Source organism: Carica papaya, chromosome 7, assembly GCF_054855325.1.
Source record: "Carica papaya isolate Zhongbai chromosome 7, ASM5485532v1, whole genome shotgun sequence".
NCBI lineage: Eukaryota > Viridiplantae > Streptophyta > Magnoliopsida > Brassicales > Caricaceae > Carica > Carica papaya.
Genome location: NC_142315.1, coordinates 5,212,049 through 5,239,206, shown reverse-complemented (window position 1 = coordinate 5,239,206; position 27,158 = coordinate 5,212,049). Strand labels below are relative to the sequence as shown.

Below are 27,158 nucleotides of genomic sequence, written 5' to 3'. Positions count from 1 at the left end.
GAGTTTTTCAATTATATATAAACTACCATAAAGTTTTATATAAAAAAAATTTAATTATTATTTTTTTCTCGGTGGACACATTCGCACTAGACAAAACTGAATTACGAGGGTACAAGAGAATTATGTAAATAAAGATCTCAAATTCTCATACCATATAAATAACAAGTTGGATCATTTCGTGTATAATCGTATTGAAAAACTAATCAGAAACTTATTATTTAATGTGACATTAGGGATACAAATCTAGAGTTTAAATTTTGATTATCAGCCACGTTATGTTAATTAAATATCCAACAAAAAGGCAAAGTGAGTTTTTCTTTGGCCCCTCTCCTCATTTCAATTAACTTGTGCATAAAGAATTGCATTGATATATAATAATAAATTATATAGTTTTGTTAGCCTAAATTTTTTAAAAGTAATCGAAAATAGAAATTACACTAATAATAATAATAGTAGTGATTAAATAATAATAGTAATGATAATCACGACGACGATGATGATAATTTTTATATAAAATAAATTAAGAATTACGATAAAAATAAATGTAGTTAAAGGGTTCGGTTGGCAATTCTAACATAATTATGATTTGATACACATATCTAACTTAGTATCTTATCATTTAGAGATATAAATTTGGAAAATTAAAAGAAAAAAATAATCTGATAATTTGGAATAATGCTACATATATATATATATATATATTATCCTTTCCCAGCAGCAGCAGGATTAACCACATAAGTCCTCAAAGAAGGGGACTGGGTGAGTCCATCAGGAGCAACTGTTGTATTCTGATGAGTAGAATTCTTCTTCTGTTGCATCCTTCTCCTTGCTATATACCCTCTGATCCAAGGAGTCACATCCTCATTGATCTTGATCATAATGAAGAATATAATCCTGTATATGATTATCATGCTCAATATCACACTCAAATCTATCCATTTTGATCGGTGCACATTGATTTGGAACACGTTTTCCAGGATGTACTCGCCCGGGATCTTTGGAAGATCTGGTGACTGGTTGTCGAACAGCAACCCTTTCAGATCATTTTGGTACTGACCCTGAAAATCATTTTTAAATTTAGAAAATGAATGATTAAATTTGAACCAATATTTCCAAGTTTATGATCTCCTTCCAACATTCTTTTACCTGCAGAGCCCAGAAATGAAAGCTGATGTATGACATTGGGTAACGCCAGAATGGTTTTGGGATGTCATTTGGGAGCCTGAAGTACCCAGACACCAGCATGAATATGCCCTGACATTATTAAAATAGTTTAACAGTTAGAGGTCTTAATTCCAGATTTGGAGAATGTTGTCTCCTGTTGCCAGTTATTGGACTTATATTACAGTATGAAAGAATGTGCTAACATATAAATAACTGCTAACATATAAATAACAGATCATGTTAACTCATATCAATTTAAGTTTTTGCCGTAATGAGTTCCATCCATTATTTAAGGTTGATAGAAAAAATTTTTCCATCTTTCCAACTTTACTCGACACTAATAATAGAAAAAGCTAAGTGTACCTGAAGTCCAGCTCCAATGATGATACCCATTAGGAAGTTTGGGACAATGCTGGCTATGGCCATCATCAAGCTCTCAACAACAGTGACGCTCGCATACAGACAGAGCACAAAGAAAAGATAATGTTGAAAGCCGGGATGAAGACGGACCATGAAATAACAAATGGTCCCAGAGATGAAGGTGATCATTATCAGGAATGGCATTGCAGAGAGTGTATTGCTGATCACAAATGCAGTTACACCATAGTGACCATTTAGTCTCTCTCTTTGGAAAACCTGCCAAAAATATACATATAATTTTTCTACTCGGGTACTATTAGAATATACGAATCTTAGTATGGGAATTTTCGTGAAGACTATTTAATTACCTTCATATCTTCTACAAACGAAGGAAAGCCACCAATCGACATAAATGTAACGAAACCAAACACGAAAGATGCACATGAACCTCTTGCCTGCAGAGTTATATGGTGTTTGTTCAAGATTAGGCTTGAATTGATGAAAATAACAGAAGAAATTTGATTGTGTGAGTAAGTTAATTGAACAGCTCATAAGCAAGAAAAATAACCCAGAATATATGCAATTTCACCAATTGCAACTACTTCTGTGGAACGGGTAGATGTTGAATTTGCTACAAACTAAATTCTAAAATTACAAATCTAGTCTCCCTCTTAAACAATATCTAAAATATACTAAAATCTCACAAAATACTGAATATCAAGGTTTTAAGAGATGACTATATGTATGCAGATATAGAGTGACTTCAGGAAGAAAAAACCCATAAAATAACCACAAATCTCACTTTGCTCGCCCACTCTGCTACGTGAAAGGTCTTGAATTTACCAGTATTTTAATCTTGTGAAATGAAAACACATCTTAACAATTCTTGATATAGCAGTAGCATTATAAACTCCAAAACATAGTAAGTTAGTGAAAAAACGAAACAAACATTCACAAAGAATTTTTAAGGAAAAAGAAAGATATTATAGTTGACATATTAGATATAGCTTAAAGTTAATGATCAATAACATACTGCAAAAACTTTTAAAACATGTAATGAGGGAATAGTAGTACCAGAATTGCGTTGTAACCAGTGCCGACATTGAGATAGATGGTCCCAATACAGACAGTGACTACAATGTAAATTAGAAGCCTCAACCAGTAATACCCAAAGTCTCTTGACATGTTGATGAAAGAACGCTTGGTTAAAGTGTAGGCCTGCATCAAGAAACTAGCTTGACTGCCTCCTGAGTCTAGCACAGTTCCTTTCTGTAACATTGGATACAGTTCTAGTTATGATCACAACAGAAACTAGAAATTCATGGTCATGAAAAGTGTATATATATATATATATCAGATTAATTCAACTTACTACTTTGGATATCTCATCAACTTTTTCTCTGGCTGTGTAATAAAACTGAGAGCTGTGGTAGAACTCGATGAGAGTTCGAATAGCTTCAGCTGTCGTTATCTTCTCAAGTGGATCCTCACTTGTTTCAAACTGAGTCAATCCCAGAAGTTAAAAAGTTAAATCATCAACAACCCAGCATTTGAGTTGAACAGAACCAAAGAATTGAACAAGGAGGAGTTGGTTATAATACCCGAAGTTTCATGGAACCTTTTAGAGTAGCCTTCACTTTGTCAAAGTCAGAATTAATGCACCTAAGGAAATGATCAGAGGGATTCCTCAAAGCAGGACAGGGAAAGCCTGCTTGTGCAAAGAACTGCTCACAGCAAGCAACAAAACTAAGGTAAGTGCTTACATATAATATTTAGATTTAAACTTGAAGTTGCTTATGCTAAAAACTTTAAGTGATAAGAAAGTGACACAACCTATATCTTTTATGTGCAAGCAAGTTTTTGTTGAAAATAATAATTTGTAAATTAAAGAGAATTTTTGTCTTAATAAGAAGTTAAAAATAATAATTTGCAAATTAATAAGACTTTTTATCTTACAAAGGGTTAAAATTATAAATGTGTCTTTTGAATTCTCCTATGTGATTTCTCCCACTTAATTACGATATGCATATTTAAAATTTTAAAAGTTACATTATTACCTATATATACCCACTTACTTGAATGTTTTTTTCCAACAAACACAAATAAAAAATTAAGTTTTTCTATTAGTCTCTCATTTTTCTTCCTCTCATTTGCAACAAAGTATTATTGAGAGTTAACAAATCTGTTAAAATTTTTTCCAATAGTTTTTTCAAACCATCAAATTAAACGAAGATCAAATCTAAAGAACATAAAAGAAGCCCAAGAATAATTGAAAGAATGCAAGTGAAAGGGAGATTGATGGCCTTTACATCACTTGAAGCCCAATAATAAGTCCAAAGAATTGGTGAACAATTCTACAATAATTTATTTATTTTTTCAAAAAAAGGAATTCATATTTAAATGTATTCCATCATTAGAAAAGAAGCATGATTCCATATTAATCTGTTCCAAACAAAATCATATGTTATGAATTAATTATCTTGAAACACTTAAAAACTCATACTAAGACACTATTTAGAAGAAATTAAACTTCAATAGTTACTACTTCAACATCTCTATGAGAATGTAAGTTGGGGTGGTCAATGTACACTCCATATTAGAAGATTAACTCAATATAAAAATAAAGACACCATATATTTTGTTTATGCATAAATTATGAGTATGAGGAAAAATAAAAGATGAAGGCGATAATAAATAATCATATACCTCATATGCTTCTGATGCCTGACCAAAATAAACAGTTTTACCACCAGAAAGCAAATATAATCGATCAAACAACTCGAACACCTCACTACTGGGTTGATGAATGGAAGCTATTACAGTCCTTCCATCTCTTGATAATCCACGCAGTGTCTGAGTCACAAAGAACGCCGATGCACTGCCCAAATACATCAAATCAAAACACTGATACCCTCATCTCTATTTTATGAGAAATAATCAAACTGGGTATGTGTATAAAAATCTGTAAATTCGTAATTAAGAACCTGTCAAGACCACTGGTAGGCTCATCAAGAAACAACAATCTTGGCCTCATGAGAATTTCAAGAGCGATGCTGACTCGTCTCTTCTCTCCTCCACTGATTCCTCGCAGATGCCAGTTTCCAATCACTGTATCGGCGCAATCCTGAAGACCCATCTCGATAATCGTACTCTCCACCAAAGCCCTCTTCTCCGATCGACTCATCTTGTCCGGGAGACGCAATCTCGCTGAATACCAAATTGTTTCTCTCACTGTTAGGGTTCCTATCAGGTTGTCGTCTTGCGTCACGTACGCCTGAGATTTTGTTTTCTCTAATTTATAAATTAACCCCAAAAAGAAGCAATAAAAAGAAGAAATCAACGAAATGAACTCACAGCAGTGCCAAATGAGAGCTTGGTTTTCCGACCATTGAGGAGAATGGTTCCAGAAAGGAAAGCGTTAGCAGCAAGGCGACTGGAGAGAGCATCAAGCAAGGTGGATTTACCAGAACCAGAAGGACCCATGAGAGCAGTTAAGCTACCAGGCTCTGCATACCCAGTCAGTCCTTCTAGAACTTTCTGGGTTTCTCCATTTCTGAGACTCACCATTACTGTCAGATCCTTCCATGTTAACCTAGCAGACACATCTCCCATTACCTCTATCTTCGTCTTCTCTCTCCAAAGTGTTTCACTCAGTGGACTCAGACCCCCCATCGTCGTCCCAGAGGGTTTACTAGCTTCTATCTCCATCATAGTATGATTTGCAGAGTTATTATTCATCGTCTCAAATCTCTATATATGACCCTCAACAAGTGAAACCAAAACAAACCACCTTCTGGGTGTACAAAACCGAAGGTGTGAAGAAATGAGAACTGTATGACTCCTTATTTTGACCGGGAGGAAAAAGAAAATCTCATGCGATATTAGCCTCTCTGGTCATGAAAAACCTTACTTCTGTTCCCATGTCAATCAATAACAGAAGTTGAAATTTTCATGACCCATACGATTTATGCTCTTTAACATGCAAAAGAGATAATCATCAATCAAATCCGGAGGAAGACGAAGACTAAAATTCATACTTACTTTTTTTTTAGTCATTATTATTATTAGACAATAAATGTGTTCTGGTAGATGTTGGTAGGGGCATTTAATACAAGAACCAACTCGTATTAAACTTGGTTTGGCGGACAATTCAATACGTTCTGCAAAGGGTAAGTGTTAGTTAATCAAGTAACTCAAATTATGATTAGGGGAAATTTTAGTTTTAATTGAAAGAAAAAACTGATAGTAGATGAAGAAGAAAGGTAATTAAAGCCAAGTCAACTGTCCATCAATACATGCATGCAGTTGGGTGTATAGTTAGGTATGGTGTGGGTGGCACACCGTCCCATTACTGTTAAATACCATTCTACTAGAAAAACTCGTATAGACCACAATGTCTTTTCACATTTGAATTTCTCTGTCTGCAGCTTTTAATTCTACCGCCATAAAAAATGAAATCAAACACCTATTTTTTTGGAGTCATATAAATTCAACTTATTTCCATTTGTATAACTAACATCCTACCATTATCCCTTAATCCATGTCCTTGTTTGCATTTTCACCTACCCAATTCACAAAATCTAAAACAAAGCCCATCTATACATCAATTTCGGACCTAACGAAAAGGCTATAATCCAAATATATGAAATTTGTTCAACAGAGACCAAGAAGTAGCCCATCCAAAATGCCCATTTCTTCCTAAGTGCAAGCCCAATCTATGCCCAACCCACAAATATGAAATCAATTAAAACCCAAACTTTTTCCATAACCAAGTCCATTACTTTAGCTTTTAACCCAAAAAGATCTCTTTATTTTTCCTTCAGATCTAGAAAGGCAACATAATTGAAGCCCACTTGAGTAGAATTTAATTTCAAAATATATTTGAACACAACAAAAAGAAGAAAAAGAGAAAATAAAGGAACTGTGGAAGCAAAGTATACTTGGATAGAAACATTGGTTAATATTTGCCACAATAGTTAGCTTCTTATACAAAGTTTTAGCAATCTTGTAATCTAGGGTTTTGAAGTTTTCCCTCAACTATTCTACATGGCGTTCTGGGGTGAGTGACTACTACTCTCCCTTTAGTTTCTGCTCTGTTTTCTAATGGTGTTCTGGGGTAAGATGCTACTCATCTTCCAGCTTAACTCATATATATGCATAATAAATATATTCCATGAAAAATTATAATTTTTAGTTTCAAATGGATTATTTTGCAGGAGTTGAAGTGAAACCAGGCAGACCTTTCACTCATGCTGCTAGTGCTGCAAGAGGAAGGCTTCACATTTCTCAGGTTTATCAGTTAGCTAGTTTTCTTTTTAACCTTAGATTTTTTATACTTTGTCCTGTTTTTGCTTTTTTCCTCCTTCAATTTGTATGCGGATTTTAACATTTTGCTCATAGTTTTGTGTTTTGGAGTACAAACTCAAGAGAGTTTTATGTTTCCTGGACTCTGCTTTTGCTGCATTCCACTACTAGAATCATGTATTACGTATTGAACCGTTTTTTTCAGTCTATACGTGCCTTCAAGTTCTAGCCACTTTTGATTGAGGATTTGGATTCTGGTTTACCAGGCTACTTTGGGGATTGGCACGTCAACAAACAAAAGTCTGCTACAATGTAATGTAGTTCTTTTCCCTCTGTTTGCCCTTGAGAGTATTTCTGGTTCTATGTGACGATGGCTTCACCTGCACAATTCAGATGCTAAGACATACATGGGAGCTCGCTCAAGAGGTTGGACTAGGAATCGAGTTTTCTGGTTACCCATTTCCTAACTTTTTTCTTTTCAAGCCATGATTTTTTGAAATAAAAGTGTTGAATGTATTGATGTAGAGGTGCCAAGGAGGCACCATCCATCTGCAAAATTATTTACAAATCTATTAAGCTATTGATCACAAAACCAAGATCATCTAGATAGTCAATCTCTAGCTTTCGATCACACAGAACACTCTCTTCTGTAATTATTACTGATGGGTCAATCTATAATATTGAGAGTTCTGAGACTATAAAAACAACTCTCTTCATTACCTTGACATCTGTTTTAAGTTTACCTAAACTTGCTTTCAATTTGATTTCTGTAAGTAGACTTACCAAAGAATTTAATTGTTGTATCTCATTCTTCCTTTATCATTGTCTTTTTCAAAATCTTATGACGAAGCAGATTATTGGTAAATGACATATATCATAAGGTCTCTACATTTTTTATAGTTGGGTGCCTCGACCAGTTGTCTGCTCTAGTGTGATATCTCTATTTGGAGTACATTGTTAGTTGGGACATTCATCTTTTACTGTGTTAAAAAAGTTGTGTTATCAGTTTCATCCTATATCTTCATTAGATTGTGAGTCGTGTCAATTTGCAAAACATCATCGTAACTTGTCGAGTTTGAGAATTAATAAACGAGCTGAGTCTGCTTTTGAATTAGTTTATTCTCATATATAGGGTCTATGTCCTATTATGTCAAAAATAAGGTTTAAATATTTTGTTACTTTTGTGGATGATTTTTCTCGAATGACTTGAATGTACTTTATAAAAAATCATTTTGAAGTATTTACTCATTTTTATGCTTTTCATGTAGAAATCAAAACTCAATTTAATGTGTCTGTGCATTTGTTAAGAAGTGCTAATGTAGAGAATATATGTCAGATTCATTTCAGAATTATATGACTCAATATGGATTCTTCATTAGTTTTCGTATGTCGATACACCATCTCAAAACGAGGTTGTGAAAAAAAGAACAGACATTTACTTGAAACTGCTTGAGCTCTTTTATTTCAGACATAAAATCCTAAGCAATTCTGGGCAAATGCTGTATCAACTGCATGTTTTATGATTAATCGTTTACTATCTACAGTACTTGAAAGTTATATTCCTTACAGTATTCTTTTTTCAAACAAGTCATTATTTTCAATACAGTCGCGAGTATTTGGTACTACTTGTTATATTCAAGATGTGCGACCCAGTATTAGTAAGTTGGATTCCAAAGACTTGAGTGTATCCTTTTAGAATATTCTCGCTTGCAAAAGGAATACTGATATTACTTTTCAGATTTCAATAAGTATCTTGTATTAGTCGATATAGTTTTTTCAGAAAATATACCGTTTTTCTCCTCACAATCCAGCTCTACAGATCGGGTGAATGACAATGAATGACTCATTTATAGATTCCAACACAATACCACTACGGAGCAACAAGGTAATAGTATTTCTTCTTGTGTGCCTTCTCAGCAAACTGATGATGGTGTGACTCCACCTCAAGAACCACCGCCAATTATTCATGTTTATTCCAGAAGACAACAGACTGATAATACATGTCCTATACCAGCTTATTCACCATTTGATGCTACCACCTATGATCTTGATCTTTCCATCAATCTTCGTAAAGGTACACGTCAATGCACCCTTCTTTATTCTACTTATCCCATTGCTAATTTAATTTCATATGATCATTTATCTCCTTCGTCTACCTCTTTAATTGCTTTTATAGATTTCGTTTCTATACTAAAGACAGTCAATGAGGCTCTGAATCACCTTGGTTGCTGTAAGAGATAAATGCTCTTGATGATAATCATACTTGAGATCTGTTGGATTTGCCCAAAGGAAAAAAGGTTGTAGGGTGCAAATGAGTGTTTGCAGTCAAAATGAACCTAGATAACTCTGTAGCAAGACTTAAAGCATGGCTGGTAGCAAAAGGATATGCTCAGATTTATGGGGTGGACTATTTTGATACATTCTCTCCAGTGACCAAATTTACTTATGTTCGTTTATTCATATCTATTGCAGCCTTCCATGATTGGTCTTTACACCAGCTAAACATTTAAAATACATTTCTTCATTGTGATCTCTTAGAAGAAGTGTATATGAAGCAACCACCTGAATTTGTTACTTATGGGGAGTACGGAAAAGTTTATCATTTGAAAAAATTCTTGTATGGTTTGAAACAAAATCCCCGCACGTGGTTTGACAAGTTCAGTGAGGTAGTCTGTGAGTTCGAATTGAAGAAGAGAAGTGTGATCATTCAATTTTGTACAGACAATTAACAGCTGGTATTATAATTTTTGTTGTTTATGTTGATAATATTGTAATTACAGGAGATGATCATGCAGGAATATTCTCTCTCAGGTCATTCTTACATACCACGTTTAATATCAAAAACTTGAGACAGTTAAAATACTTTTTGGGGGTGGAAGTAATAAGGAGTAAGGAAATGATTTTATTATCTAAGAGGAAGTATGTACTTGACTTATTTGTGGAAACAGGAAAGCTGAGAACTAAAACATGCAATACACCAACAGTATCAAATGTAGATCTTACAAAAGATGATGATGATCCCCTTAATAATCCAGAGAAATACATGCAACTAGTTGGGAAATTGAATTACCTTACTATGACTTATCCATATATTGCATATTCTGTCAATATTGCAAGTCAATTTATGTTTGCACCTACAATCAAACATTAAAAAGTTGTGGAACGTATTTTGTGCTATCTAAAAGGTGCCCCGGAACTTGGTATAGTCTTTAGAAATCATGTACATACTCATATTGGATGTTTTATAGATACTGATTGAACTGGATCTAAGATTAATAAGAGATCTACTACGGGATATTTTGTTTTTGTTGGTGGGCATCTTGTATAATGGAAAAGTAATAAGCAAACAATTGTATCTCGCTCAAGCGCAGAGTCTGAATATAGAGTTATGAACCAATCCACATGCGAAATCTTATGGATACATCACCTTTTAGATGAAGTGGGTTTGAAGCCCACATCTCCTGTAAAACTCTGATGCGATAATCAGACTGCCCTTTATATTGTTTCAAATACTGTGTATCATGAGAGAATCAAACATATCAAGATTGATTGTCACTTTATCCAAGAGAAGATTTAAGAAAACTGCATATCTACTGTTTCTGTGAAAACGGAAGAACAACTTGGTGATATGTTCACAAAACCTCTCAATGGAACACGAATTGAGTATCTTCGGAACAAGAAAGACATGATTAATATTTATGTTCCAGCTTGAGGGGGAGTGTTAGAATATTATAGAAGATCTATATACATAATAAGTTGATTATGTTTTCTAATGTATTAAACTAATTAGGAAAGAAATTAATTGGCTAATTTATATTGGTTACCATATATGATTCTATTTGCATGTATATATATCCCTACTTTTATTTTAACAAAATATAAGAAATATTTAGTATTTTTTCCTAAAATTTACATGGAGAAAAAAGTGATAATGAGATTAGCGCTCTAGAAGCCATTAGACACACGTCTGGGAGAGAGCAAGGTCAGACTTGCAAACTTGCAACAAGTCATTTGTGTTTAGTCTGTGTTGATAAGGGTAGATTTGGATAGATAGGTAATAACCCAGTCTATTGTACTATTTTAGGATTTGAAGAAACCCTGAAATTAAAATCTTAAAATACCTTTATTTAACTCTGATACAATGAAGATTTTATGAGAAAAAATATAAATTTTATTTTTCACCGTTTAGATTGTTACATTTAAGATATTTATAGAATTCATATCGTACTAATAACGAAATTCTTATTCTACTAGATTTCTACTAATATGAGATTATTGTTCTCATAGAACCTTAATTATATAGTACCAAATAATTGAATAATGAACTAAAATAATTAAATAATAAACTAATTAAATGATAAAATAATAAAATATAATTTTTTGGCTCTTTTGTGCGCATCTGCCTCCAGTTTAGCGATCCGGCGTAGATTCGCTTCTTTTACGTGTGAGTCTTTTCGAACAGCCTTTTTTGGTCCTTTGTAAGCTCTTCCACGCGCATACACCTTAGATTTGCAACTCAGTTTGCAAGTTGGACATGTGTGATATTTCTGCACCAACTTAGGAGAAGATGTTGGATATGATATTTTATTATTTAATTATTTTAATTTATAATTTAACTATTTAGTATTATGTAATTATAATTTTACGAAAATAATAATATCATATTATTAGAAGTCTAGTAAAATAAGAATTTCTTGATTATTAGAATATAAATTCTATAAATATCGCAAGTGTAATAAATTAAAGGGTGAGAAATAAAATTATTTAATTTTTCTTCTAAAAACAACAGTTTGTTAATTACAACACTCTAGGCAATAACCTTGACCATAGAGGGAATTCAATGTTCCAAAAACAATGGTGAAGAGTCTCATTCAAGTAGTTTAGGTATCTAGTTTATAAAGCACTTCCTTTAAATGGCTATTGAAACTTATGAAGGAACAAGGCAGTTTTTGGAGGAGAGTGATCAAAGCTAGTTGGCATGGAAGACATGATTTGGTGCTCAAAGGCTTCTAGTTGTCTGCATGGGGTGGTGATTTGGAAGAAAATTGCATGAGAAGGGGGGAGTTTCAGAACTGTATCAAATGAAAAGTGGGTTGGATCAAATGGTGAGTTTCTGGCTGGATGAATGGATTGAAGGTGGGACGCTCAAGCAACAGTTCCCTATGATATACTCTATTGATTATACAGGGAAGGCATGATGGACTCTTTGTCGGGATCATGTGTCGGTGGTATTTTGAGTTGTTGATCTAATGAAGAACCTCAATAATTAGGAGGATGATGATTATGTTAACTTATTTCAGGTTCTCTCGGATTATGTTAACTTATTTCTGGTTCTCTCGCAATGTGCAAACCTAATGAGGCTCTGAATGAACTAGTTTGGAAGCCAAACCGCAGAGGAGGTTTCTCTGAAAAATCATATTACCTGCAGTTGGTTAAGAGTGAGGGAGTAAGTGAGAAGTTTCCTTGTATATTCAAAAGATCAGTGCATCAGCTAGGAATTTCTTTTTGGTGCATGGGGAGCGACAAAGGAAGGCATTTTAACAATAGACAACGTAATCAAAAGGGGGAAAATGCAGATAAATGGGTGTGATTTGTGTAAGAGAGCTGCCAAGTTTTGCAACCATATCCTTCTTTGCTGCCTTTCTTGTATTGGCTTTGGTTCATGGCATATGGTCTACTGAGGGTAAATTGGTGATGATGAGAATAGTGGAAGAAGAGCTTTGAGCATGGAGATGCATCCATAAGGATAAATGCTTCAACAAGACCTTATGCCTTATCTATTTGGCTACCTTTTGGGTCATTTTGGAGGGAAGAAAGAGAAGAGTTTTTGAGAGTGTAGAGTCTACTTTTGATAGATTTAAAGATCTATAATTTTAGATCCTTAGCTTTTTGATTTATAATTTGGTAGACTTGTAAATATTTGTAGGCTTGCACTTCCTTGGTGCCTGCTTATATCATTTACTTTTATTTTTCAGAAAAAGTTTCATTTGTGCAACTATCATTATGAATGAGGTGGCTGAGAAAGGACTATAAAAATATCCAAAGAGTTCAAAGTCCAAAGTTTACTATCAGAATGATAAGAATATTATGAGGCCTGACTAAGTTAAGCAAGGAGAGGATATGAAGAGACTCGTGATTATCTAGGTTTTAGAAGAAATGCATATTCCACAAGGTATTGCCCCTCAAAACGATTTATGAAATTCTAGATCGGAGCCTCTAATGAAACCCCTCTCAAATCCCGAGATCGACAGCAAGTAGGAATATTCACCATCAGCATAAAAAAATGGGGGAGAGAGGATTAGCTTATCTTACACTTTTATGACCTCGAGACTTGGACTTAGGCTCAGTATTAACAATAAACATGAGAGGCAGATTATAGACGATGACTTATCCACTTCCTTCCCCTCTTCCAAAACCTTTTGATGTGAGCATGGACATGATCCATAAAGAGGTTTCATTCAAAGGAAGAGGAAAATAAGTCCAACCAATTAACTTATGAGCATAATTGTTTCATCAACTTGCTTTAAGTACATGATAGAAAGGGGTAAGAAAAGGAAGCAATCAGCTAAGAAAAGGGAAAAATCATATCTATCATAGTAAGAAAAGGAAGCAATCAACTAAGAAAAGAGAAAAATCATATCTATCATAGTTAGGAATTTAAATTTTAATTTTAATTAATTTCCTGTGTATTGCACTTAATTAGGGATTTAGATTTTAATTTTAATTAATTTCTTATGTAATTGCAATTTTAAATTAGGAATTTTTTATTAATTTTTTATTCACGTAGTCAACTCTATAAATAAGTCATCAAATTTTCATTGTAAGTATCCAGAAATTATCTCAAAAATATTAAGATTGTTTCTTTTAAAGATAGGTTCTTCTATCACCTTGTTGAGTAAAAAGTTGATGTACTTATTAAGGTATGATTTTGTAGTGTTTTTCCATTATATTTCTTTTATTTCTAATAATCTTAGTTTTTATCATTCTTGATAGTGGGTTAAGTAAGGAAGGTTCTTAGCCATCTGCATTAAAAGTGCCTTATCGAGACTGAGGGCTCAAAGGCTCTCTTCACCTCATGGAAAGGTCTTCCAACCAGCTTGCTCTATCATACAGTTTTAATTAATGTCCTCCAGAAACTGCTGATCACCATCATCCTCTTTACATAACATTCTACAAAAATCAGTGATCTCCTCTGTATAGAAGTAGGATCTCTCTCAATAGTACCGTCTCTAACTCCAGCTCCTTAGTAAAGCTTTTCCTTATACAATTGCCAACTTTATTAGAAGGACTAGAATTAACACTAGCAGCCTACTTGAATCTTGATTTTCACCTCCAACTAATTTCCTCTTTAACGATGACCACCCTCAAAACTCATTCCTTAAAGAAGAAAGCCAACCCAGTTGATCCTTAGAATAGTTCTAAAAGAAGCTAGCTTATCAAGAGCAGAAATCTCCTCAAGAATGGAAACAGTAATTTCCTCATAAATTTGAAACCTTCCCAACCATCCACCTCAACTTCATATCACCACTCTTTGGCTTAATCAAGAAAATTAGGATGATGCAACCACATATGCTCAGAGCAAAGGGAATAGGGTCCCATCTCAAATGCTTAGACTATGAAAGATAAAAAATTATTTGAGATAGAGCAAGAGAACCTCTTGAACTGAAAACCAAAGATCTTTATTCATTTATAAACTCTCTTGGCGGATGGGTTATACCTGGAGTGGCAATTTATGATATTATGCAATTTTTGTAACCAGATCTACAAATAATATGTATGAAATTGGCTGCTCCAGTGGTATCTTTTATCCTAGTCAGGGTAAAATTACCGAGTGTGTAACATTTCGCCACACTTTGCGCTAATGATTTTTTTTTTTTATTTGCAATAAAAGAAGAATACTATGCCTCAAGTGGATCTTGCGGTCAAGCTCCCTTCTGCTTTTGCACTCAAGGGTGAATCTCCATCTAATCCGAGAAAACCTATGCCCGCGTCCATCACCTTTTGGAAGCGTACACTCCATATAAATTTTCTACTGAGAGTCCCTGACTCGTGGGTCCTGCCACAAAGTTAGAGTTCTAATTCTTCTAGGATGGTATCTAACTTATGGCTAAGGGTCCACCCAGAAGGCAGTGTCTTCGGCTTCTACCTTCCTTTAGCTATTAGACACCAAAAACCAATCAATGCTGGAGGAACCAGTCCCCCTTTTTGTTGACCAAATGAATTGGCCATTGCAAGAAAAAAAAGGGTATTGTAGATGGAAGTGTGAAAACCCCTGATGGTGGAGGTAACTCTTGATATGTCCAGTTTTCACAAGGAAACCTACAAGCATTAAGAGCACCAACAAACTCCTAAAAGGATTACATAGATTGGAAAAAGAAACAGAGTTTCCTCCCATGAGAAGGAATGAGGCCTAGGATGATTTGGACCATGCACACAAGTAAACCACCGATTGCTCTTTATCTTTGATATTGAGCAAAACTGAGAAGAAAAAAAATCCTCAATGGAGTCAAATAGAGTCAACATGGGATGCACTTTAGTATTCCACATCAGTAACATCCCACTCGATGCCTCGAAGGAAGGACTAGCAATCCCATGTGTAAATCTAGAAACCAAACACTCTAAATCAACTAAGCATCTGCAAAATCATTCTTCGTCTTTTGAAACATGACAATATCCGGACACACCCTAGAGATCACCTCTTTAGCCTTTTTCCTCTCAAAAATACTCTGTAGACCATTCACGTTCAAACTAATTATCTCCATGATGGAATGTCTTCCGCTTTTACCTTTCAGCCTATCATAAAAATTGTGGATGGCGACTTCTGGAATTCTAATCTATTTCTATTCTTTTTCATCACATAGATACTAGGGGAGATTTCAACCTCACCTTAGCCGATGGCGCAACTAATTGGATTTGAAATTTTCTGTAGTAGCATTGGGATTCACGTGTTCAAAACCTGTTGAAATAGGCTTTAAAGCAACAACTTTTAAGTGCCCAAGTGTATCACCAGTTACATTAGAGGATTAGGGTTCATCTCACAATCACCACCTTATAAAACAGCTGCGGAAAGAAAAAAAAAAGATTAGGGTCTAAACAAGAAAAAGTTCCACGGAATTTTTTGGGAACACTAGGATCTTTCTTGTGCTTCAGTTTGTTTCTTTTATAACACTTCTCTTTCCTCTAAAAAGAAAACAAATCATTAAGTTCCCTCAACTTTGGTTGGGGTACAAAATTAAGTTCCCTTCCTTTAGGTGTACAAATAATTAAGTTACCTTTGCCTTTGTGAGGGATACAAAATGTACAAATAATTTTCCCTTGGCCTTGACTAATTGGTAGAAAATAAGTTTTTGTCTTTGATGGGGTACAAATTCATAATTATATTACTGTAGACCAATTATCTTTGCCTTAGTGTGCCATTATGTTACTGTATATAAATTCTTGTGATCTGAAAAATATTTTTCTAATCGGCAACTACTTTGCTAAGAGACTTCTAAATTATTTACGTAACATAAACATAAGTTAGATATCTCTCTTTTAGCAGGATTGTTGATCTGTTGCTACCTCTCATTTGATGCTACTTAATTAGGGTAACATCCAGTAATTACTTTACCTACAGCATGCAAAAGTAGATCTTAACTTTATAACAGCGAAGCATGGCATTAATTGCAGGAGCCGACTGTAGTAAAACTTAGCCCAGGTAAATACCTTGCACAACTATCGTAGTCTTTTTTAAAAAAAAAATAAAAAGTGTAAAGTATGTATTAAGAGGGTACCAAAAAAACAGGGGTACTACCCATGTACAAAATCATTTACAATGATGTTAGAATATCAATGACATTCCCAAAATTCACCTCACTATTAATGCATGATCTAACAAAATTGACCCAAAAATATGTATCCACCTATCTTTTAATCTAATTAAGCTACTCTCAACACCATCAAAAACTTTTCTATTCCTCTCTTTCCAAATGACGTAGAAAACGGTTAAAGAGATAATGCTTAACAATATTTTTTTTTTTACAAATAAACCATTCCAAGCCTAAATCTCCCCCTAAACTGACCCCCTAATAACCCAATCGATCCTTAGAAGACCATAAATCATACACCATAGACTATAAGTTGTAGGACACCACAATAACAGAGCACAACTATCATAGTCTTGTAGAATACGTACTGAAAATTCTATACAAGAATCTAACACCCGAGTTAATAAAGTAAATTTGTTTAATTACAAAGGACGCACATAATTGCTAGTATATCCGATTGCTAGTGTCATATATACAAGTTTTGATTAGGTCAAACACTTTTTTCATTGACATGATATGTACTAGTTTATCCGAATTCAATAGTGTCTATCAGATTGGTTTATGAATCGTGCTGTATATATTGATTAACATATGAGTAAGACATTGATTGATGAATTAAAATTCAATTGAGTAACATATGGTAAACAAACATAATGCTATTCATTAATTAAAACATTACATGAAGGATCTTGGAATAAGATCACATCTTATGCAGTTAATTTATGGGACACATTATTATTAACGATTATTTGGAAAATCGTGGAGGAAAAATTCTCTTGGCTGTCTTACCATGGTAACTATGGAAGAAGTGTGAAAACAAGATGTATTGAAACTTCTTTCATTTTGTTTCAGGTCAGCATTCGCTATGTCGGCAAAGTAAAGGAGAATGGAGAGGTTTTCTGTTCTAATATCTCCAAAGCTGCATTCAAATTTCAACTAGGTATCATCTTATTAGATTATAGATATCTTTGCTGTCAGTTCGAGATTTTATTTTTTCTTTACAAGAATGTTGCTTCTTGCAGGTGCAGGAGATGTCATAGAGGGTTGGAATGTCGGTATTGATGGTATCATCAATGACCTAGACTTTATCCTCTATGTTTCTTTTCAAATTAATCATCTAAGCCTATGTTTGGAATAAATTCAGAAATGATTTGTGTTCATTTACAAATCCAAACTTCATTTCACTAAGAGAAAGTTTAAATTGTATTTGAACAAAAAGAAAAAGTTGAGCATATGTGGAATTCTGTGTGGAGTTAAAACTATATTTTGATTGGATTTGGAATGTATCATTCTAATTCCATATAAATTAAACTTTTGTCATTTTAAATAGGATTCTCATCATCTTTTAGTTGAGGTAAAGATGGATTTGTAAGTAAATTCCAGACATAGTCTAATTGCATCTCATGATGAATTTTATTTATTTTCTTTGAGAGAATTTCTAATTGTGCTTTTGTGATTTCTAGGTATGCGGGTTGGTGGTAAAAGTCGACTGACTGTTCCACCTATTTTGGGGTCTGCAAATCGCACTCCTTTTGTGTAAATAGGGATGCGTTCATAAGAACATATTTGCAATGTAATCTTTCTGAGCGTATCATGACTTGTCTCTTATTTATGTTTTGCAGTTATGGAAGTGAAGGAGCTGCCGGGATTGTACCACCAAATTCATGGCTTGTATTTGAATTTGAATTGGTTAAAGTCCGATAACTGTGTCTTCAATGGCTGTTGCTTCAGGGGCTTGATTAGTTGTTTTGGCCTTTTCCTAAATATCATACTTTGCAGAAGCAGTTTTGAACTTTTAGTTGGATAGCCACTAACAAATGTAAACTTATCATAGTGCAAACTTAATGAAGCAAGCGGAAAGAGCAATTTTGGGTATGCCTAAATTATCTAGAAATTGCATAAATTACCAAACATAATTTGGTAGAGAGGGAGAAAGAGAGAGGGAGACAGAGAGGGAGGGAGAAAGAGAGAGGGAGACAGATAGAGAGAGAGAAGGGTAGAGAGAGGGATAGAGAATGCGAGAGAGAGAGAGAGGGAGAGAGGAAGAGAGAGAGGGAGGAAGAGAGGGAGAGAGAGAGGGAGGAAGAGAGGGAGAGAGAGAGGGAGGAAGAGAGGGAGGGAGAGAGGGAGAGAGACAGATGAGACTGAGAGAATAAGTGAAAGGTAAGGAATATATACATAGATGGAGAGAAAAATCACATGCAGAGAATTTTTATTATATTCTTTTGCTTAATTGGTCAAAAAAATGTGCATCTATATAGATGGATATAATTATGTTAATTAATTAATTAATTAAAATTTTTATTTATATGAACAGTAAAATCAAATTCGTATTAAATCGAAAGTAAATTAAAATTTTTAAATTTTTTTTAGATCGTATAAAGTTTGTAAGTTATCCAATCATGTTATTTTGTTATATTAGTATAAATATAAACGTATTTTTATTAAAAATTAAAATATATTTATTAATATAAATATAATATATATACACATATAATTTCTCATAATTTAAAAAAGTCAAAAATGAACCCATCACGATCTGTTTTTTTTGTTTTTTTTTTTCTTTTCTTAGCAACTCAAAACCTACTCAACATAAACTTATACTTCAACATTGTCAGATTAAGTACATACAAGTCAAATTAAGCAGTTCGTATGTAAAATATAATTCTTAAATATTCCTCAGTCTTGTAATGCAAGAATTTTAGAACTGTCTAAAATTTTTATTAGGAGAGGGTGAAATCTCAATATTGATATTAAATTTTAAGACTATTTTAAAATTAAAAAAAAAAATATTTTTTATAATCTCTTTCTAATAACAAACATAATAATTTATATATAATGATTTGATAATGTGTGTATAAATAAATTTATTTATTATAAAAAAAAAACGGATCTGACCCGTGCTAAGTTCAGTATAGGCAAAATGGACCGACATGAATATTTGAACACATTTCTTACAATGGTCTCGCTTTAAAATTAAAATTAATAATATGAATAACAATAATAATAATATTAATAAATCTAAAATTTATTAGACTACTTCAGATGTGGTGATCATATAAAAATCTAACTTAAAAAATAGTGTACGAAATCAAGATTTTTAATAATTAATTTGGATTTTGATGATGCCAAAGCAAATCTGATTTTGGATTAACACTAATATCAGAATCAACTTATTAATTAAATTGGGTCTTTAATTGGGAGAGGGTAATTTAGTAAATTCGAAGGTCAATTAAATTTTTTAATCATGAAAAATCTGAAGTCAAGAGAAGATTTTCAATGACTGGGCAGCAGTCTCATATCCACACACACAACATCTGTCACAGATTTTATAAATCATTATGTTCTAGATTTTCTCAACACCCTGCTTTTTGGTGTGTGTATGTATATAATATATGTATGCACGCATGCATATAGTGTACACACGTGCGAGTACTTTGTTTATTGCCAAAATTAAGTTGGATGCGGGTAAATTACTAAACTACCCTTTCTTCTAACAAATTTATCTTCAGAAAAAAAAAAAAGCCATAAACTGCAAATATAGATGTGCATGCATGTGTTGTGTATCTGTTAATTTTAGTCAACCCACCTGCCTAATCTGTAATTTTAAAAATTAAAAAATTTACTAAAAATCTAGTGGGGTACACACAAAATTTGGTACTATATATTTAACATGTGGAGTTAGAACAAATTTAAATCCAATATAAATAATTTTAAAAGAATTAAACGTCTTATTATATATATGTATATACTCAAATAAATTCTATTGCAATGCTCATGAAATAAGTAATTTATCTTATTATTTTGCTAATTACTTATATGTTAATATTGCTTGAGTAATTTTTTTAATTATATGATATTTATATTAAGTAATATTAGTACTATAATAATTACTATTTTTATTGTGTTTAAAAAATATAGTAATTTTAATATAAAAATTAACTATATGTTGTGAGCTTATTTTTATAAAATTATAAGTAGATTACGCGATAATACATTTAAAAGATTTAGAATCTGAAGCAAACCCAAAAAATAGAGAGGGTAAATATGTAATTTCAATATCAAACAAAATATGGTAACAAATCCATACTAATTAATATTTTGGATTGAGATTCTACACCCCTTTATCTTAAATATTTGCCTTTATATTTCATTCAATCTGTAACAAATCAATTCAGACTAGAAGGTTTTGAGTTTAGTATATTCTCACATATAATATAGAGTGTTAGGATCGTGATAGAGCAAGAGGTAATCATACTCAAATTGTCATATAGATCTGGTATTATATGTTCGGTAAAGTTTTCTCTACCTATACTTTTAAGATTTTTTCTTTTCGTGTTTTTACAGTTGATTGGTTCTGTCTGAAAGTTTATTTTAAAGATTAGAGACAAATTTATGTTTGATTGTATTCATCAGCATATACTGATTGAAAAGTAAATTTATACTTGATTGTAATCGAGAAATGAGTCATAACTGATCGGTTCTATCTAAAAATTTATTTCAAATATTTAGATATAGATTTGTGTTTGATTATGTTTATCAGCATATATTGATTAAGATATAAAATTATATTCGATTACAATCGAAAAGTAAGTTCATAATCGATTCAGTTGATCGGTTATGCTTGAAAAGTTATTTTAAATATTTAGAGATAAATTTGTGTCTGATTATATTTATCAACACATATTGATTGAAAAATAAATTTATACTCAATCATAATCGAGAAGTAAACACGTACTTAATTTATTTATTGACATACAGATCGAGAAATAAATTCACATTCCGATTCGATTTTTTAATAGTAATAAATAAAATACATGACGTCAATTGGCTATATTTTATTATAACCATTACAAAGAAATTACAAAATTCTGTTTAATTGACAAGTAAATGGTTTACTTGTCAATTAAACAGAATTTTGTAATTTCTTTGTAATGGTTATAATAAAATATAGCCAATTGACGTCATGTATCTGTTTAATTGACAAGTAAATTGCAAATTAAATCTATTATTTTGTTATTAATTTGTAGATAAACCTAATTTTATTTCAACTATAAAATTTGACCTAGTGCCTATTGTACTTTCAGGAATCCATAAGATAATAAATTGCTTATCCAACATAGTGATTTTGATAAACTAAAGACTCAAGGTAGAATCAACTGAGTCTCTTTGACTTACAGGATTATATATAAAAGATATTTTTTTTTTAATTATTATTTTGAATAAGTGAAATTGAACGATCTTTTTTTTTTATAGATATCTTAACTAAATTTAGTCGGTTAAGTTTATTTATATCTCTAATTTACTTTTAAATTTTAGTGTTCGATATTTTACTATGTTTGTAAATAATAATATTTTATTAACCAAAAAATATATTTTTTTACTCAATCCGTTTAGTTTACAGGATTACGTACAAAGGTATTATTATTTTTTTTAACCACTATTTTGTGATAAGTAAGATTTAACCTTCTTTTTTAGACTTTAATTAAATTTAATTAATTAACTTAACTTATTCCTCTAATTCATTTTAAATTTTTAGTCTTCGATATTTTACTTTGCTCGCTAAATAATAATGTTTTATTAACCATATAATATTACTACAATAAAGTACATATCTCTAAGTCAACCTTCTTTCATTATCTTACACTTTATATCTATATGAACTAATACATGCTTAAAATATTAAAATGCATAATATATTACGTGTGTCTGTACATGTATATACGTACATATATATGTATTACATCATTGAAGGGCAATTAATTAACTTGGTGAAAAATCCATTTTTAAAAGCTATTAATAATTAGTAAAAACTAAGTTACAATGACTTGTTTTTGTGAAATTAATATTTATTTATTTTTTTAATTATGGAGCAGGATATAGAAAAATGAATGATGGTAATCAAACCGTTTATACTGTTGACACTGAGTCATCAAAGAACATCATCGAGAAACAAAGAGAAGAAACCAGGTTTGACTATTGTATTAATTCTTAATTTAATATATGAAAATTTTAATATTTTTATTCATTGCCGAAATGTATAAATTTTTTTAAAAAAATTAATTTCATATTTTTATAATTTTTTAATTTATACACATTAAAAATATGAAAAATTAATTTGCAAAATTAAGTCACAAGAAAATTAATCTTATTTATGATACGAATTCATCAAAAAATAATCCTGCAAGGCAGAAAGAAGAAATTGGGTTTGATTATTTTATCAAATTATTTGTTTATATAGTTTTTTATTATAACAAAAATTAATTTTATTAATTGTTACAATATTTATTCACCAGGCAAAATGATGTTGGTAATCAAAGTCGTGATGAAGATCGCAACGAAAATAATGCAACGAAAGGATGTTCGAAGAAACGTGCTATGAGGTCTGAACGTATATTTGGCACGAGAAGTTCTATTTATCGTGGAGTTACTCGGTTTGTCTTTCTTCTTTTCTCACATAAATATTTATATACATGAAACTAAATATTAGATTAGTCTCTTTAATGTATATATATATATACACACACATACAGGGTATAAAATTATTATACATTTTTTAAAGTTATATAGATTATTAACTTGTATTAACATTAATGAAATACAGAAACAAAATAACAGGACGTTTTGAGACATTTCTGTGGGATAACAGCGACCCAAATTGTAAAGGAAAAACAGGTTATAAAAATAAATAAAAATTTATTATTATATTTAACCATTTAATTATTTTAACATTTTTAATCTGTTATTAATTTTTTTTTTTTGGTACTCGATTTGGGTACGTCTTCTCCTCGCAGTCTATATCGGTAAGTAGACTTTCATACTTTATGGTTAAATTATTTTTATATAATTTATCGTAAAAAATTTAAATATTTTTTTAATTAATATTTGTTGTATTGTCTTAAAAAAAATAATTTAACATAAACCATAATTTGGTGCAAATTTTCATTTGAGGAATGTTAGTTATCCTCTGGCATATCAAACTTATTAATGCCATTTATTGCAAGCATTCGTTGACTTTCTTGTTGTTAATTGTGTTATTAACATAGACTTTTTTTCGTCTTGAATTTGCAGGCGGATTTACTGATGAAATTGCAGCTGCAAGAGCATATGACCTAGCAGCTTTAAAGTTATGGAAAAATACTGTGCCATTGAATTTCCCAGTAAGTTTAATATTATCTCATAATTAGAACAAATTAATAGAGTAAAAAGTATTTTTTTTTTTGCTTTATGATAATTTTAATCATATAATTATATCTATAAAAATATAAGATCAGCGTATAACTATTAAAATTTGAGTTTTTTATTGAAAAAATGACTGAAGTGCAATTAATATATCAATATAATTATATACGATTTTGCTACCCAACTTTTTTTTGTTTATATGTTTTGCAGTATTCAGACTATAATAAAGATTTAGAAGAAATGAAAGGTTTATCTAACGATGAGTATTTTCTCGCAATCAGAAGGTACATTTTATTTATTTTTTTAAATTATGAGTACTAAAATTTTAGCATAATAATTGTTATTTCAAGAAAATTTTTTTTAATAAAAAAATACATGTTATTTTATACTTATTTCGAGCATAAATTTTGATAAATTTCAGAAACAGTAAGGGATTTGCAAAGGGTGAATCTAACTTCCGCGGAGTTTCACGGTAAAATTTTTTTATTTCTCTAGATCTCTTGCTCAAACTTTTTTATCAACTAATGGACAATAAAATTATGGAACAGGAACTCGGATTTTAAAAAATGGCAAGCAAGAGTGGGAAAAAGCACAATATTAAAAACTTTATATCTTGGAACATTTGGTAAGTCCACTACTCAATAAATGTTTATGAGTTTAAGTTTTTGAATGTAATTGTTGTATAAATTTATATTTATGATAATTCACATATATATATATGTATATATAATATAGTTCAAAAAATGCAAACCTAAATCACTCAAAGGTAAATGATAACATGTTACATATATATGTTTTGTGTCAGAAACTCAAGAAGAAGCTGCAAGAGCTTATGACATAGCATCTATAAGGTTGAAAGGCCATAAGGCAGTGACCAACTATGACTTAAACCAGTATGACATCCATGGAATTCTCCGATGCCCGAGGATACCAATTGGTAGAGGTGCTTCGAAGAAGATAAGAACTTGCACTGTTGAAGAAATTCTTTCCAAGAGAAGAGAATCTGAGAGACTTGAACTTACGAATTTGGAAGATACAATTCCTGAAGATGGAGATCAGAGCTCTAATGGTAGGCCTTTTAGTGGTGATCCAGAATTGGGAGTTTCTGGGTTTGGGAATTCATTTCCTAGGGAATGTTTTACTATGCCAGTTGATAATCAGATTAGTCAGCATTATCCTGACTCTTCATTATCTCAAAACCATGGCTTTTCCTCTTCACAAGCTCATCAAAATTGTCCCGGTTATGGTGGTCATGATTTAGATATACCCTTCTTTACTCATGGGTTTTACAACCCTTATATCCCAACAAAACCTGGTTTTCTTCATAAGTTGTCTAGTACAGATAGGAATGCATATCAGGGGAATGCAAAATCATCTTATCAAAATCCATTTCCATCTTTGCCTACCTCAAACAATGGCCTTCAATTCCCTTATTTGCAGACAAACCCACATTTTGTCCACGGCTCCTGTAGCACTAGATTGGGTGGGAATGAATTTTCTGGGAATCCAAACAAAGATCCTTATTTTCCTCTAAACCCAAGTTTCTTTTCTTGCTCCTATAGCAATAGGGTGGATAGAAATGGATTTTTGGAAAATCTAAACAAAAACCTTGATTTTCCTCCAAAACAAAATCTTTTTCCTGGTTCTTATGGCGGTAGAGTGGATGGGAATGAATTTGTGGATGGGAATGAATTTTCTGGGAATCCAAACAAAAACCTTGATTTCTATCTAAACCCCAATTTTTTTCCTGGCTCCTGTAGCAATAAAGTGGGTGGGGATGAATTTTTTGGGAATCCAAACAGAAACCTTGATTTCCCTCTAAACCCAAATTTTTTTCTTGGTTCCTGTGGTAATAGAGTTGATGGAAATGGATTTTCTAAGAATTCAAATAGAAATCTTGATTTCTCTCCAAAACCAAATTTTTTCCCTGACTCTTATAGTTGCAGAGTGGATGTGAATGAGATTTCTGGGAATCCAAATAGAAATCTTAATTTCCCTCTAAACCCAAATTTTTTCCCCACCTCAACTAGCAATAGGTTTGATGAGGATGACTTCTTTGGAAATTCAAACAAAAACCAAGGTTTCCAAACACACTCAAAATTTTTCCATGGACCTTCTAGAAATGATGTTCTTGGAAATCGATCTTTTAGGAATCCAAATGAAACCTTTGGTTTACAAAAAACTCCAAATGTTTTTCTTCCTAACTCCTCTACCACTAAGTTTGATGAGAATGTAATTTTTGGGAATCCAACAAAAAACTTTGATTTTCAAAACCGAACTTTCTCTCCTGGCTCCTCTAGCTCTAGAGTTGATGGAAACATATTTTCTAAGAATCCAAACAGCACCTACAATGAAGATTCCTCGACCGGAGCTGAGATGAATTTTCGAAGGATGGACATTGGGAATTTGACAGACAAAGGAAAGAGCATAGTGAGAAACTCACCGTTAGAAAATTCAAAAATTGAAGGACCAATTGATTCAGATTCAGATGATGAGATAAATTTTCCCCCATGTGGGTTTGACATGAACTCCAAGCAACTAAGCTCTTCTAGCTCTAATCAGTGAGAGCTTGTTTTGCCACCATCCATGGCGATAAAAACTTTCTTCTCCTTTAATTATTGAATCAAATCTTATGAGTTTTAAGGACTATATGGATATTTATGGCATTGGATTTGCCAACAAAATGCTTTCATGTTTGTTTGAATAGTATCCTCAAATGTTATATTTTGAATATTTTTGTATTTATTTATTTGAATGCTAACTTTGCTTGATGAGTTGTTGAATTTTTATAACTATGATAAAATACTTCACATTTTATTCAAACTTCTTAATTTCTCATTTATTTTTGTATGTCCTACCTACTTAATATATATAGGAGTTAATAACAATTGAACCAATTCCGTCAATATCTTTGATTTCGGACGATTTATTATTATTAGCATGCGACAAGAAATGAATCAAAATAACATTTAATTTAATACTTAAAAATTGACCTTTGTATTGTTGATATATTTTTTTTTATTTAAACACTTAAATTTGTTTTGTTTTATATAAATTCTTATACATTTAAATTTTTTTTTTCAAATAAATACTCAGATTTAATAAAAATTAATTTATTATTAGTTAAGTGCTGTTGGTTTTATTCATCTACTGATGACGTGAAAACTCTTTCACAAGTCTTTCACAACTCTTCCACGTTCTCTTTCTCATTCCTCCTTGTCGTCTATGCCAACTTTCCCCGTCGGCATCACCCATGGTAGTGGAGAGGTTGGCTTTAGTGGAGTCCTCTATCTTATTCCAATCGGAGTGGCCTATCTCGTCAATGCCTATGACTCCACCATC

General features: G+C 32.0%; 2 protein-coding genes across 21 annotated transcripts; one reads left to right on the top strand and one right to left on the bottom strand.

Annotated features, from left to right (window-relative positions):
• Positions 1–494: 494 nt before the first annotated feature.
• Positions 495–5,564, bottom strand: ABCG11 (white-brown complex-like protein). The gene is made up of 10 exons (XM_022039906.2): positions 4,879–5,564; positions 4,509–4,798; positions 4,231–4,402; positions 3,126–3,248; positions 2,897–3,025; positions 2,599–2,793; positions 1,893–1,979; positions 1,528–1,800; positions 1,147–1,254; positions 495–1,058 (listed from the first exon to the last, which is right to left on the bottom strand). Exons 1-10 carry the CDS (start codon positions 5,260–5,262, stop codon positions 702–704), a joined length of 2,118 nt encoding a protein of 705 aa, XP_021895598.2. The 5' UTR covers positions 5,263–5,564; the 3' UTR covers positions 495–701.
• Positions 5,565–5,617: 53 nt separating this feature from the next.
• LOC110812884 (uncharacterized) lies at positions 5,618–18,509 on the top strand. 20 transcript variants are annotated; one of them, XR_015813744.1, is made up of 10 exons: positions 5,618–6,583; positions 6,741–6,814; positions 7,095–7,254; positions 8,435–8,486; positions 8,648–8,713; positions 8,843–8,902; positions 9,301–16,525; positions 17,487–17,574; positions 17,657–17,698; positions 18,098–18,509. XR_015813744.1 is itself a non-coding variant. In XM_088208699.1 (9 exons), exons 5-9 carry the CDS (start codon positions 8,657–8,659, stop codon positions 18,439–18,441), a joined length of 432 nt encoding a protein of 143 aa, XP_088064825.1. In that variant the 5' UTR covers positions 5,669–6,583; positions 6,741–6,814; positions 7,095–7,254; positions 8,435–8,512; positions 8,648–8,656; the 3' UTR covers positions 18,442–18,509. The 20 variants fall into 20 exon arrangements, 15 of the variants coding, with proteins under 15 accessions (XP_088064820.1, XP_088064821.1, XP_088064819.1 ...); XR_015813740.1 differs by having other exon boundaries at positions 5,620–6,583; positions 8,435–8,713; XR_015813742.1 differs by having other exon boundaries at positions 5,620–6,583; positions 8,435–8,713; positions 8,811–8,902.
• Positions 18,510–27,158: the final 8,649 nt, after the last annotated feature.

What these genes read in the sequence shown, in the direction of transcription:
- ABCG11 (XM_022039906.2), bottom strand. Translation starts at nt 5,262, where the DNA reads ATGAATAATAACTCTGCAAATCATACTATGATGGAGATAGAAGCTAGT. An exon ending in CCTACCAGTGGTCTTGACAG is followed by an intron (nt 4,403 to 4,508) that starts GTTCTTAATTAC and finishes GTATTTGGGCAG; the next exon opens with TGCATCGGCGTTCTTTGTGA. An exon ending in AGGCATCAGAAGCATATGAG is followed by an intron (nt 3,249 to 4,230) that starts GTATATGATTAT and finishes TGCTGTGAGCAG; the next exon opens with TTCTTTGCACAAGCAGGCTT.
- LOC110812884 (XM_088208694.1), top strand. Translation starts at nt 8,348, where the DNA reads ATGATTAATCGTTTACTATCTACAGTACTTGAAAGTTATATTCCTTAC. An exon ending in TACCACTACGGAGCAACAAG is followed by an intron (nt 8,714 to 8,842) that starts GTAATAGTATTT and finishes GTCCTATACCAG; the next exon opens with CTTATTCACCATTTGATGCT. An exon ending in TTGGAATGTCGGTATTGATG is followed by an intron (nt 17,699 to 18,256) that starts GTATCATCAATG and finishes TATGTTTTGCAG; the next exon opens with TTATGGAAGTGAAGGAGCTG.